A 15,612-nucleotide genomic window follows, 5' to 3' on the forward strand; every position below is an offset into this window, starting at 1 on the left:
TATAATAATAATATGCTACGTGATTTTACGTTAAATTTTTCCTAATAATAGTCATTGATTTTCATTTCTCATTGCGGTTGGTCGTATATGATAACCATCGATGCACATAAACTTATGTATACCTACCACCAAATATATATTATATTATTGGGTATATATTTTTTTCACAATTTTCGGGATTACTACCAGCAAGTTTAAAACGAGAAAAATCGATGGTTCGGCAGACGTCGTTCTATACACATGTTTACGTCCCACGTACAAAACGTTTGCGGTAAGCCAGACGTGCAAAGTATGCAAATTACACAAGTCAAACTTCCAACGCACACATAAATTGAAATAAAAGTTTTATTTAGTGATTCCTAGTTTGTAAGAAATAGGCAAAATATATACGCACCACACTCTGAATAATTATGTCTAATACGGAGTAAAAATTATTATCTGTCAAACTCAATAAATTCAAAATATTATACAATATAATGTATTTTATTTTTGTCATCATTTAAGTATAGCTGGTACAGACTTTTGGAAAATATTTTATTCGACGTTAAAATATATAAATCATAACACGTTAATCTGTCGTATACGTAATACTGACAAAATTTGACAGTCGAAATATAATATTTGTTCCAAAGTTATCCAATACTCGTGTGATGTACATTTTTTCTCGTAAACTATTATATACATATTCGTCATTCGATACTTTGTAAACTTTTCACACATGATATTATGTAGATTAAAATATATATTGTAATAAGTATTTTAATTTATAATTGGATTATGCAAATCAGAATCTAAAATTGATTTCTAAAGCTCTATATATAACATGCAGGCTACATACTATATCCAACATAGGTACTATATTCATAATATACTAAATAATGTAAAAAAATTATATTTCTGTAACGAGTGATACTTTACAATAGTAGCAAATAGCAATACAAATTAGTTTAATAATAGTTATGTCAAAAAGTCATATATTAGTTAGGCGTAGTGTTTAATTTTGAAAAAAAAAAGGATTTAGTTCATTAAGTATATAGTTTACGTGCAAATTATAGCTATACTACAATAATTTGGTGAAATATACCATTTTAATACTTCATTTTTATCAAGTCGAAATAATAGTTTAAAGACACACAAACGATAAAATAAAGTGTTAAGTTTGTATCTCAAACACTCTCTCAATACACTATATACAGTGCAATTCGGTGTAAGCCCCAAAGGAATGCATGGCGCATAAGGGTCAGAAAACCCAGTGGTACAATTTGGAATAATAAAAATAAAAGATAGTATGAAATTGGATTCGGTAGCTTACGGCAAGAAAAATTAAAAATAAATCGCATCATTCGTATGAACAATACGCCCTTCTGGAAACATTATATCACATTTCCTGCAGAGATCAAGACCACGAAATAAAACTCAATTTGTACGAACGAAATAGAATGTACAAATGTCTAAATCGAATAATATAACCCGCCTACCTCTATATGCAAGTACAACAATATTAATCAATAAAAAAATATCTCCTTCGACAATTCCACCCCTAAAAGCTTCTTCGTGTATTGTTGTGGGATATTTAAATTTTACGTTGCGCATAGACAGTGTAGACAAATTCGGTTATTGTCGTTTTTAAACCCCTCGGGAGCCTATTGCTAAAAACAGTGAATAATATAATTATAATATTTGGTAGGTACAAAATTTCTCATAAACTACAATTTCTTTTCGGACATAAATTACATAATATAATAGTTACCTGATACTTATAAATAAACGTGTAAATCCTATAACAATACTATATACTGTGACGTGTTTACCGACAATACTCACCACTATAACGTCCCTCTGAATTTAAGTACAACGTGTACATAGCTGTATACGGTGTTCGGCATAGTACGAGAGAAGATAGATATTTTGTTTACGAACGCATTAAATGTAAATATTATTACAGTTATTAAACTCGAAATTCTCGACGTTTAACAGTATAGACGAATTCGGTTATTGTCGTTTTCAACCCCTCGGGAGCCTATTGCTAAAAACAGTGAATAATATCATTACAATATTTGGTAGGTACAAAATTTCTCATAAACTACAATTTCTTTTCGGACATAAATTACATAATATAATAGTTACCTGATACTTATAGATAAACGTGTAAACCCTATAACAATAATATAATAACTTTATATACTGTGACGTGTTTTCCGACAATACTCACCATCATAACGTCCCACTGAACTTAAATACAACGTGTGCATAGCTATAAACGGTGTTCGACATAATACGAGTGCAGATAGATATTTTGTTTACGAACGCATTAAATGTAAATATTATTACAGTCATTATAAACTCGAAATCGACTCGACATTCAAAAGCATTTGTGGCGAACCTCGTACATACAATGGTCTGTACGCCTTAGTCATAAACAGCGACGGTTATGGGGACAACAAATGACAGAAAGTTTCGATCAAACTTTTAGAGTATTTCCTTTGAGCCATTATAAATCCATAATACGAACTTTAGTTAATTTGACAAATGTACACGTCGAAACGTCGTCGAACTAAAAATTACAAAAAACAAGCAATGGTTTTTCGTACGCAAATTGGCAATACGGGGTTGGAAAATCGTAGGAATTGTAGTGATTTGTTCGTGTCCATAATAATAATATATAACTTAGGCGGATCCCCCCGACTCCCGAGTACGACCATTACCGAACACAAAAAATTGTTTTGTTTGCAAATATTATTGTGCCTTTTTTAATCGCTTTTTATGATGACCGTTTAAAAATCGTTTACCTATATAATAATGTTTAGTCGTATGATAATAATTCATGTTATTAGTTTGTTAAGCAATATGCGTTTTGTGATTTTCTTCCTCCTCCGATAAATTATTATAATATTGAATAGTACGTCTGAAATTAGTTATTATTATTACTCGTCAAGAAAGTTTACGTCGTATTTATAGGTAGGTAGTTATATTGTTACGACCGGCTCGATAAACAATTATTTAGCTATATACTACATAACTCTGTGGACAACGATAGTCGTGCACTGCGGAAACTTGGTAAAAACTTTTAAGACACATTTTACTCTAATAAAACTTGATGGGTATACGTTTCCAAGTACGAACCAAAACGTATACCTGACAAACATACATTGTAATACCGATACGATCGTCTAGGGATGTCGCACAGCAGGACAATAATTAGCACGTCTCGACTACCGCGGTTACCATACAACGTTGTGTAGGTATATATTATAATAAGCAGAGCTGTACATTTAATGCACTAGAAAACTTTAAAAATTTCTAAAAAGTACAATAAAATATGCCCTTAAATGCAATATAAAATTCCAACTATTATTATAGTATAAAATTCACTTAAAGTGGTTTTTAATTTAATTTTTATATTTATATTGATATTATAGGTTATTATACATTAGTACATTACATTTTACATGCATAAAATGTGTTTATTTAATAATAAAAAAAAACATATTGATTGAATTTGAGTTTTGTATAATGCTATTCACTTATAACATTTTTTAAACATTTTTTTTATGTTTTTATTTTGTTAAAATAATAAAACAAACTTAAATATATTTAATTGCGGGTACCTTATTCATCTTTGGTCTTTACTATTGCATTGGATAAAAAAAAAAATGTTTTACAAACATGTCGATTGACAGAACTTGATTAAAAATACCGGAAAATGAACTAAAAATGCAAAATAAAAGTTTCATAAATGGATACTTACAAAGCTACGTTTCACAATCACCAAAAAAAAATGCACTCTCCTACAAATGCACAGCCCTAATAATAAGCGTTACCACGTCAAAATTATGAGAAAAAAAAAACGTTTCCTGCACACATTTTTGTCGGTATTATAATAATATTGTGTTGTCGGTAACGTATAAAATAATACAGTTCCGACACGTACCAGCCCGGATCAAAAACTCCACAGTAGGTCCTAGGTCGTTATACAGGTATTTTATACGTACTTGTGTGTCCGTCCTGCTTGAAATTAAATATTGTTCGTTATTTATGACTTAACGGAGTTATACAGGGTGGGTGGTTCACCGACCGTGCTCGCACCCATGTTTTATTTTCCATAACGAATTTATTCAAATTACGATTTTCTGAACTTTTATGTAGGTATATACTATATAGGTACCTAAGACCATAATATTTTCAATTACTCAGATTTTTATACTGTTTATGACAATAGTTTCCTATGGATGGTTTTTATTCAAATGAGGATCACTGTTTTTCTATGTAAATGGTAATGCAGAATTGTCTTTTCTTGAACATTTTTATTTTTATAAATCGAAATTCGAACTAGTGGTTTTTGAATATTATGTTATTAGCATAGCAAGTATAATATATGAGTACCCACAAGACGAAACACAATATTTTATATTTTTGTAGAGCAGTTTTTCTTATAGTAAATACATTTTAATAGCTCAGAAACTTCTAGTTCAAATTTTGATTTGAAGGGTTCACATATTATGAAAAAAAAATTGTATATACCCACGCAGAACACACTTAAAATTATATTAAAATATCAAAGTATTTAATGGTCCTTGAGTATACTTACTTAAATATTCCCCAACTCAAAATTTTAATAAGTTTTTTAAATTAGGTTGAGAACGATTGATTATAGTCCCCCTGTATATATCATATAGGTACGCTTTTTTGTAAGAGCTAAAAGGTCGAGCGATTTCATTCAATTCGTATCGACACGACATGCTTTCGTATAAAACTCGCGAGCGTAGTTGAAAACGATTTACTCTTCAAAATAGATGAAAAAAAAACGTAGAATCTTCTCTAACCCGCCTGCGTTAAACAGTGCTGAATAGCGGTGACGAGTGTATAACGTACAACACTTTTACTCATAAATAAGCGAAAACAGAGAACTAAATCGACGTGGGCTGATGTTTGAATTCTTCGACTTGCTAGTTTGCCCCGAACAATAAACCCTGCAGAATAACAATACAATAATAATTGTACAGCACATTCTCTTGAAGAGTGAAGACTAATGCACATTTATTACATATATTTTATTATAAAAATTAATGTTTGCAATACTAGCTGCAACATAGGGAATTTAAGACATTAAGCACGTCGATAAAAACATTATAATCGCACTGAAACGCTCTACACACATATTATTGACCTAATTTTCGTTTTCAATGACTGTGTAGTAAAAAATAATCGTTAAAGATAATAGTCCTTCACAATGCTTCTACATAAAATATTAATTGTCAAGTAATTATTATTATAGCTATAATAGGTACCTACTCTTACGATATTTCCAAATGGTACAATTTTAATTAATTAATGTTAATAATCAAGTACTTTTTATGTAGCTATTATAAAGGTTAGGTACTCGGACGATTTTTACAAATTATGAAATTTTAATTAATTATGATATTAATTATTACTATAATTTCCAAATAATCGTATATATACGTTCTAAACCTCTTATAATGGACTGTTATCCTAAGTACCTGAAGTTTAATACATCTGGAACTACTCGTTCAAATTTTGATTTATATAAATCAAAATGTTCAAAATGATTGCCCTCTTAACGATTAACAATCAAAAATTTGGTTCTCTTTTTAAAAAAAATATGTTGATCACAGGACTTTCCTTAAATTATATAAAAAGAAGCCAAGTAGCAATTTGAAAATATTATGTCTCCATAAGTGAGTATATACTTAAAAATTTCAAAAATTATAATTAAAATAAATTCATTGTTGGAGAAAAAATGTAGTGAATCACTCTGTATATTATATTACATGGTTAATCAGTCGTGTAATTATACGAACATTTTTTAGTGTTTTTCATTAGTGCGTGCGCATTTGCCGAATATTCGAATATATTATATTGCTTATATACACAGGCGCTCGTAGGGGGGTGCCAAGGGGGCAACTGCTCCCCTGGGAATTTTTAACTACATGTACTTTAATATCAATATCGCTATAACTAATATTAGATTATAAATAATAAACCTAACCTTGCCCCGGGTGGGATTTTATCCTGCGGGCGCACTTGCCAATATATTATGTGATTTGCATCTGGTGGGTCGCGTAGTTAAGTCGAATGTAATTTAAATGAAGTAATAATCTAAAACGTTAGGCAATAGGCGATAAGCCGCGTTAAAACTAATTCATAGGGAATCATTAAACGACGTATTAATACATCGACAAGTTATGATTTGACTTTGATTCGTAAAAATATGCATCACGCACGAGCATCCGTATAATTCCCGAGCTACCAAATGTACCTATATGTTAGATTTACATAATTCATTGAAAGAAAATAATGTATTTACATAGGACGCAATTGCCAATTAGTATAGTAATTTAAATTTCTTCTAATGCAATTAGCGTATTTGTTAAATATTATAATGGGGACCCAATTCTGGTATTCAATGTTTATGATGTACCTACGTAAATAAACATTGAATACCAACTTTTAAGTTTGTCAGCCAAGAATTAACGACTTAAATGTTCAGGTTCACCAATTTCAAGTATCACACTGATTTGTTTTGTTTATTATTATCCACAGCCGCTTTTTAATTTAAATACCTAGCTAAAACTGTTGAATTTTTAATGAAGTAAATGTATATTTTTTAATAAAATATTAACTCGTAAAATAAACATAATTTAGTAGCTCGTTAACATAAGTTCGTGTCACCGTTTATTTGGATATGAGTTAGGGTGTCTTCGTGAAAAAAGGTTGAAAACCACTGACCTATATATTATGATATTATACTAGTAGATCAAGGGTTGAGTGGGTGCTATATTTCCAACTAGATTTCCCCTTCCGAGACTCGCTCGTTTCGCGACTATATTATAAATTAAGGGTTATGAGTATGAAATATTTCACATGAAATTTTCACTTTGAAATGTTTCAAACTTGAAACTCACAGCCATCTTCAAATATTTCAATGAAATATTCAAAAAATTAAAAAATTTTTTTTTTTCACAAAATCATTTTTAGATGTTGATGGTCACACTGATTTGTGATTCACCAATATTTAGTTCCCGATCAAGGTGAAGAGAACTTATATCTAATGTATTAATAAATATATTATAATAGTTACTTACTAAGTAGGTATTATAGGGATTTTATAAATTTAAAATGTGTATTTTATTTGAATTATAATAGTGACTCTGGTTATAACTTATAACTATATCTAATTAGTAATTATAAAATAAATAATAAACGTGAATTAAGAAATTTATAATTTAGTTCATGAGTTTTGAAACTTTTTAAATGTGTTTATATGAATTATTATGTAATTTGGATAATGTACTACGTAAGAAATATTTCTATAACGTTTTCCACTTAACACGTCTTAACTAAGTATAGTCACTGTAATTTCTACTATACCTCATTTTAAATTAAAATTAGTTTTTATTATTTTTTATCAGAGTGAAATATTTCAAAAAAATTAATTTCATAACATTTTAGAACCCTTATAATCATATTATAATAATATGTATATTATTTTGTGGTAAATCCTTATACATTGTATCTCATAATATGTATCTTAATGATATACTACTGCGTATAATTACCTATATTTTAATTGTTAACCCCCGTACCCCCCTCCCCCCACCCGGAGTTCAGGGTGTTAAAATTAATATAATAAATAAATCATGCCCCCACAAGCTGTCGCTAATTTTCGAATTTCCGCTTGCAGGTATGGCGACCACCGGCTAGCGATGGTGCCCACGTCGGTATTGGTGTTGTGCGGCCTGCTGTCGGCCTTCTCCGTGGACCCGGCATGGTCTGCCAGCGGCCCGGTCATTCAGCAATGTCCCACCCACGGCGAGATCGCTCCCTGCGTGTGCACGGTGAAGAAGAATGGCGGTCTGGACATACTGTGCGAGTTCACCGACCTGCAGCACATATCCAAGACGATGGCCGTGCTCAAGGGCAAACCGTCGCTGGTCATATTCTACCTGAAGCTTCGACACAACAACCTGCCCAAGTTGCAGGGTTTCGTGTTCCTGGGCATGGACATCCGGCACCTGACCATACACAACAGCACGCTGGCCGTCGTCGAGGAGTCGTCGCTGAGTTCCATCGGTGAGCATGACGACGTTGATGACGATTTTTCTACAGCGGTTATCGAAAACGGCGCTCTGATTGGTAGGGGGGCGGCGTTGCGGGTCAGAGTATGGTGGGATGGATAACATTGAATTGAGTCCCGAAAATACTTTTGGGTTATCGGGGTGGAGTCCGACCAATATTGATAGGTTGTTCGAGTTGAGTCCGTTCAGCCTATTAGCGATACCCAGGACACACCACGTGGAGTAATCTCCCAATAAATGTGTGTGATTGTTACACTGCTTTTTTTTTAGTTATAATAATAAGTATAAAGAGTCAATTAATTAAACATAATAATAATTATGTGTAATATAATGTGCAAGGTTAGGCTTAGGTAAGGCCACCTTTAGCTATACGGACTCAATTCAAAGATAATAAGATAATAAGCTGGACTCAATTCAAACACATAAAAGTAACATGGAATTCGATATCACCGGGTAAGCCTACGGGGTATGGTTACGCCACGGGCGTTTAAGAAAAAAAATCGTTTCAGAACACATAATTTGGGTATATCGTTATATTTATAAATACATAAAAAGTGTGTGTTGTGAGTGCGCGCGGATGAAGTGAAACTTATTGCAGAGTCATTCAACCGATAGAATATTAGTTTGTATTGAAATAAAATATAAAAATAACATTTTCAATTGAAATTAATATATTATTTCCTATGATTATTATTATACAAATATAAGACAAAAGAAATTCATAATTAATTCAGACTTGTTGTACTATCATATATACGATTATGACGCCCTATCGACTGGGAATAAGTTGTGAGTACAAATAAGTAAAAATGAGATCATAATTTTGTTTTGATAATTCACAACTGGTATGCCGATTATGATATTAGGAAAAAAAGTCCAGGGAAAAAAAGTCCGGAAAAAAAAGTCCTGGAAAAAAGTCCGAGAAAAAAATATTTAAATATTAATTAATTATTAATTTAAAATAAAATTAGTAAATTTAGTAATAAATTATTAAACAAAAATGTTCTATTAAGCTTAGTTTTTTAATATAATAATTTAATATTTAAGTAATTTTGAAATAATGATAATAATGAATGCATAATTAATAATTAAGTGTTGTACCTAAATACCTAATAAATAATATTATTTTTAAATTATTTTTTTTTTGGACTTTTTTTCCTGGACTTTTTTTTCTGGACTTTTTTTCCTCGGACTTTTTTACCGTTTACCACCGTAATACAACTATTGACAGACACGATGACACATTTTCATTTGCCAACTGTGACTGTAAACAAAATTAATTACATTTTATTTTGACAATGCAAACAAACCAACGTGTTTCACTTATGATAGCAGGCAAGTCAAAATTGTTTCACTTCAATAAATAATGTAATACATATTATTAAAATAATAATATTCTGTGGTGCGTGGATTTTTAAGTAAATAAATAATTTTACTGAATGTCGATTTCTAAATTGTGATTAAAAACGAACACGTTACGTCATAAGTAGGGCTAGGATTTCTATGCATTTGAAAGTTTTTTTTCCCTTGAGGCCGAATTGATTGGTTGTCAGATATGTCCACGGTTTGGATTATTCTCGATTAAATAGCACAACTTTGTTTGCATATTTTGAACATTACGCATAAAATTGCATAATTTAATTTTTGAAAAATTTTCATGGTATTTATTTAATGTACGTCTATAACCTACATTGGGTTATTTATCAAATTGTCGTAAATTTACCATCTTATCTTATCTTGGTCAGACGACCGATAGGATTACCTATAAATTATTTTGGTTTTTCATTAGTACGACAAGTTTTAGTCAATATAAATCCATTATTGGTTCCAATCTCCGGTCATTTGTGTTTCAAAATTTGAAAGAATTTAATATCATTACAGCAATATTCAATGTAATAATAACTACTTATAATTAATAATAATTCTATATAAATAATAAATAATAAATAATTATTAATTATTAGTTTCTGTTTCAAATAGTTTCTGATTTTTATGTAAAAAAAAATTAAATATTGAGTAAACTTCCGCAAACTCCACAACGACCACGTGGTTTGTGCATTACCCATTTTATCTTCAACTTCCCCAAACTATCACCACAACACGATCAATCCTCCGACGCCCCCTTCAATATTCAAAATATAATCTGCCCCTCCCCAAACGCGAGTTATCTATATAAATAATTATGGACCATAATATGATTATCAAATAATAATATAATCGTAGGTACCAATTTTCACTGCGTCATTAAAAATTTAAAACTATCGCGAATAAAACCATCCGTCGAGCAAACGAATCCGACCTCTATCGCGATCTCGTCAGTTGTTTCATTGACATACCCTCCGCCAGCAAGCCCGAATTAAGATAATTTTGGTCAAACAATTTTAGGGGCCCGTAAAAATGATCAAAATATGATGATAATACATATGTGTCTTCAATACTTATATTTGTAAAACAAAACACTATTATAAAAACGTGAAAAGTTCCTCACTATTATTACGTCATATTGAAACGCTCAGACAGACAGATTAGTACAGATGAGTAGGTATTTAATACGACTTCGACTTCGACTGACGACTGTAGAACTTTTCGTACAAAAACAACGTAAATACAATTTGTTCGGCTCCAGCAGTGGCACACTATTGTTTGATATCCGTTATAGGCCCGGGGCCATGCCCCCCCCCCTCCCGGGGAATGTCTGTGTTGAGTGTTTTGTTTAAATGGATTATAAAATGTCACAATAATTTTTTTTCAAAGTACGGTTTACATCTCAACAGATGCCAAGCACATAAATAATATTATAAAGTCGTGTACGTCGTAATATAGCAATGCACGAACTTCCGGTTTTCTGAACACTGCAGTACATTATATTATATTTTATTGAATGGGTACTCTAAATTGTACGCCAGACGACTTACAGCGTTCACGTGCGTTTTTCTTTTTTTGTTCGTTAGTTATAACTTTTAACCGAGTTTATATTATAACTTGTGAGACACACACACGCACCCCTCACCCACTCTTGCCGCCACTTGAAAAGCTTACACCGCGGGACAACCTGTACGTGGCGTGGAGGAGATGTTATAATCAATACGCGATGTCAAGCACGAGTCATCGTCAACACTCAAACCTAAAACACACCCACATATTATAATATAATATATAATGTAGTACGGTGTTATATTGTAGTGAAACGAATATTATTATTATTATTATAATGATTGATATGCAAATGTCGACGTACTTTATTATAACCATTGGTATGAAACTCCGAGAATTGGCAGAACGGGCGATTATGGCCTTGAACACGGTTTCCAGGGGGGCGTGGCATACGTGAAATAGGGAATGGTAAACAAGCCGACTCTGCGTAGCGTATCCCGCCATAGACTTGGAACCGTTTTCATAATATTGGTAACCATGGGTCTAACATCATGTTAGTGCGTGGAACCGTTTTCATGTTTTTCATAGGTTCAGACTTCAGATCATAGGCAACCAAGAACCCAATCAGCTGATCGGGTTTCGCTTCTATATTGTTCTATGTTATAACAGACCGCCAAACGGCCGCAGTGTAATAATAATTAATATTACATTTTATCGGATTTCGTATGCGATATTAATATATTATTATTATTATTATTGAACTCGATGAAACCCGCGACTGTGTCGAGTACGATTTTACGTTTTGTCGATCTAATTTGCGAATGGTTTCGGAAATTTGAACACGTCCTATCAAATATACTGCAAAACATCGCGAGAATGTCGAAAACATCTACGGGTATGATTAATACATCATATTGCCTACTTCGCCGTCTCCCAACGCAGTCTCGCACATATTCAACCCATCGAAAACTTTAAACGATTCTTTTTATTTTAGTCCGTAAAAGTTCTCGGCAATAACAACACTTTCAAAAGTACCGAACTCGATGTGTATATATGTCTGCCAATTTTCCAAAACGCTTTTATCGCGTAGGTACCTGTGAAATATCAAAACTCGAACACCGAAGTCGCCTTACTGTTTGTTGCCCATCGACGTTTTTCGACCACGTTATTGATTTTTTTTGTTTTCCAAATGAATATTCATTTTCCTCGTTGAACCCTTATTCTGTTTGCTTATTTACAAAGAGTTGCCGACTTTTAATAAAATAATAACAATGTTATTCGGACTTTGTGTTTTTAGAAACGTACATGTATACGTTTTGAAAATAACTTTTCTATAATTTAAATTCATCTGCGAAGAATATTCCCTGCGGAGCCATAGGTTTTTATTATTAGATTGTCACGTCTTCCTTAAAGGTTAATATTTTATAAATTTATAAACAACAATACTCGTTGATTATCCTTCGCATGATTGTTGGACTCGGACTTGACATTACGCAACACGTACTATTGTTAAAGCAAACAAATACTATACTAACTATGACTGTACTAAATAAAGTGCTAAATGAAAAATTATTTTAGTCAACGAGCGGAGTTGTTGCTGTAAATAAAAGTATATTATATTATCATATTGTATGTTTAACAGACTTTATATACTAATAATAGTGTCCGTAACAAATCATAATTTTTTATGTTAGTTTAAATAAATTCAAATTGACGTTAACGGGTATAATCAGTTGATATTAAATATTGCTTCGACACAAATGTTAGGGAGTTTTTCAAATAACCTCGTTCGTAAACCTCGGTTTTAAATCTTGTATCACAATAATAACTTTTCAAACCCTTTTTTCACCCTAATTCTATATACAATATCTGTACGTTTGTTCGTGTCCATCAAGGAAAATCACTCGCCCAATTAGATCTGTCTCAGAATTCTTGAAGCAGCGTACCGACTCCGGCGTTGAAGAGCTTAGATCGATTGCTGATATTCAATTTGAACCATGACAAAATCTATACGTCTTCAATACTTATATTTGTAAAACGAAACACCAACATAAGAACGTAAACGTTCTTCACTATTATAACGTTATATTCAAACGCCCGCAGACAGTCAAATTATATGAGTATATACGACTTCAACTGACGACTGTACAACTTTTCGTACAAAACGACGTAAATACAGTCTATTTGGCTCCAGCAGTGGTACACTATTGTTTGATATCCGTTGTGGGCTCTTGGTCATGCCCCCTCCCCCTTTCCCACTTAATCCGGGATCGTCAGCCTGTGTTGAGTGTTTTGTTCAAATAGATTAAAACATTTCACAATAATTTTTTACAAAGTATACGGTTTACATCTCCAAAGCCAGAAGCCAAACACATAAATAATATCATACTGTATATTATATATTATAGTCGTGTACGTCGTAATATAGCAATGCACGAGCTTCTGGTTTTAAATCTCGTATCATGTGACAATTCCTCAAACACTTTTTTCACCGTCACCCTAACTCGATATATAATAAAATGTATACGTTTGTTACAGGAAAAGCACTCACCCAATTAGATCTGTCTCAGAATTCGTTAAGCAGCGTACCGACTCCGGCGTTGAAGAGCTTAGATCGATTGCTGATATTCAATTTGAACCATAACAAAATCACTGCCATCCATGCAAATGCTTTCGAGGGGATGAGCACGCTGGAGATATTGACCTTGTACGAAAATCGGCTCACTAACATCGAGGCCAATGCGTTCGCCGGCACAGAGAAGTAATTTCGTAGTAGTTTTTTTTTTATGGTATTTCGTTGGGTAACAATAATATTGTTTTAATCGGTCCGCAGGAAACTGAAACGATTGAACATCGGTGGTAACGAATTGAACCGAGTACCGACCGGAGCTCTGCAGACGATGGACAACCTAAAGAAATTAGAAATTCAAGAAAATAAGATAACGTCGATCAGCGAAGGCGATTTCATAGGTAACTTAACTCGTTACTTTTAAAAATTCACTATTTTTCCCTCCGAAATAAATTGTTAATTGTAGTACACGAGGACAACTTAATCTAATGTCATTATATTGCAATATTACTTTTGTTGATTATTCAATATGAAAAGATTTTGGTATCCGCTAATTCGGCACAAATTATTATAGTTGACTATAATTAATACTTTTGGTCGAACACGGCTTTTATCGAGTTACCTATCTAAGTTAAATAGATTTAATATTAGTAGCTGATAAAATAATAATTTATTACCTACACGGAACACATGATACACATCTTAAACCACGTTTGTTAATTTAAAGCATTCGTCGTATGACATCCGTCGCTTTTGTATGTTTAATTTTTTTAAATAGTTTCAATGTTATTTTTCTCAAGAATCGAGAGCCCTTAATCATGTACAGGACTTTTATCATTCTTTTTACAAGAATATTTATTTTGTTTAAAAGTATTGAATTTATATTCTTATCCACGAATCGCTTTTAACTTTAGGTACCTACTCTGAAGTATTATTAAAGTGGTTCAGAGATAAAAAAAGTTTTAAAGATGTATGTGTAGGTACTCATTGTGAATTAAAACAATGATTAATGAACGAGTTCCTTATAATGTTTGTTTTAAATAATTTTAAAAGACAATTAACATTTTTTGTAATTCTTTGCCACTTGTAAAACAAGAACAATTATTCGTATATCTACCCACCTATTGAAAAAATTAATGACAATTATAATAATAAGACTTTATTTTTAATTTTTTTTTAAATTGGTCATTAAGCCCGGCAACTATGGCCATTAGCTGTTTGTTTGTTTATTTGTAGGGGAGGATACTGTTGGTTGGTAAACACGTGTGTGTAGTTTTTGGCAGATTTTCAAGTGGGCACCCGTAGGTATCTGCCATGCCCGGGTGGGGGATGGCGGCACTTGTTCTCCGGACACCGTGACTTGTCCGAAGAAAAATGCCGCCCATGGCCGAGGAATCGAACTCGGGTCGACTGCGTCGCAGCTGACGCCTTATTCCGCTCGGCCACTCCGTCCCCTAAGACTTTATTTGTAGCACACAATAATTACATAATAACAAACTAATTACAGATGTATAGCTATAACGCTCCATGTAAACCCAGATTGTGTTGGGAGAGTTAAGTTTGAAACATAATTTTTGTGCACAAATAATTTAAAATCATAAAGTGTTTAAAAATGATATACATTAATATTAGGTAGGTATACGTTTTGTACATAATAATAGGTACTCGACCCACAATAGTTGAACATTGTGACCCAAAAGACGTGAGCTTACTATTCGCAACAGTATTTATTGTTAAGGTTTATAGGTATAGACTAATTATTTATCAAAACGGAATACATTTAGTTCACATAGTACTCGACATAGTATGAGCTTTGTACTGTATACAACTATAAAGTACATGTACAGGTTTATCCAGTAAAAATGTGATTTAACTATTAACTGTTGTTTTTAATTCTTCTAGCTGAATTCTATACGAACAGCCACAGTTAAAACATCAATCCATAACAGATTGTACTAAGAATGGCATATTATAATCCTTTGCGTATAAATATTAAAATAATGTTTCACGTTTTCGAGCGATAATAATAATCGAATAATAACAATTATAATGTAATATAATATCTCAAGT

General features: G+C 32.1%; 1 protein-coding gene across 4 annotated transcripts in view; it reads left to right on the forward strand.

Moving 5' to 3' along the window:
• LOC132951701 (leucine-rich repeats and immunoglobulin-like domains protein 2) overlaps positions 1-15,612 on the forward strand; it is a 141,500-nt gene that overhangs the window by 100,296 nt on the left and 25,592 nt on the right. For all 4 annotated transcript variants that reach the window (XM_061023583.1, XM_061023584.1, XM_061023585.1 and 1 more), the window contains 3 exons: positions 7,706-8,094; positions 13,512-13,734; positions 13,807-13,943. In XM_061023583.1, the coding sequence (XP_060879566.1) occupies positions 7,728-8,094; positions 13,512-13,734; positions 13,807-13,943 (727 nt within the window). In that variant the 5' untranslated portion in view covers positions 7,706-7,727. The remainder of the gene's footprint in view (positions 1-7,705; positions 8,095-13,511; positions 13,735-13,806; positions 13,944-15,612) is intronic.

Source organism: Metopolophium dirhodum, chromosome 9 (genome assembly GCF_019925205.1).
Source record: "Metopolophium dirhodum isolate CAU chromosome 9, ASM1992520v1, whole genome shotgun sequence".
Lineage (NCBI taxonomy): Eukaryota > Metazoa > Arthropoda > Insecta > Hemiptera > Aphididae > Metopolophium > Metopolophium dirhodum.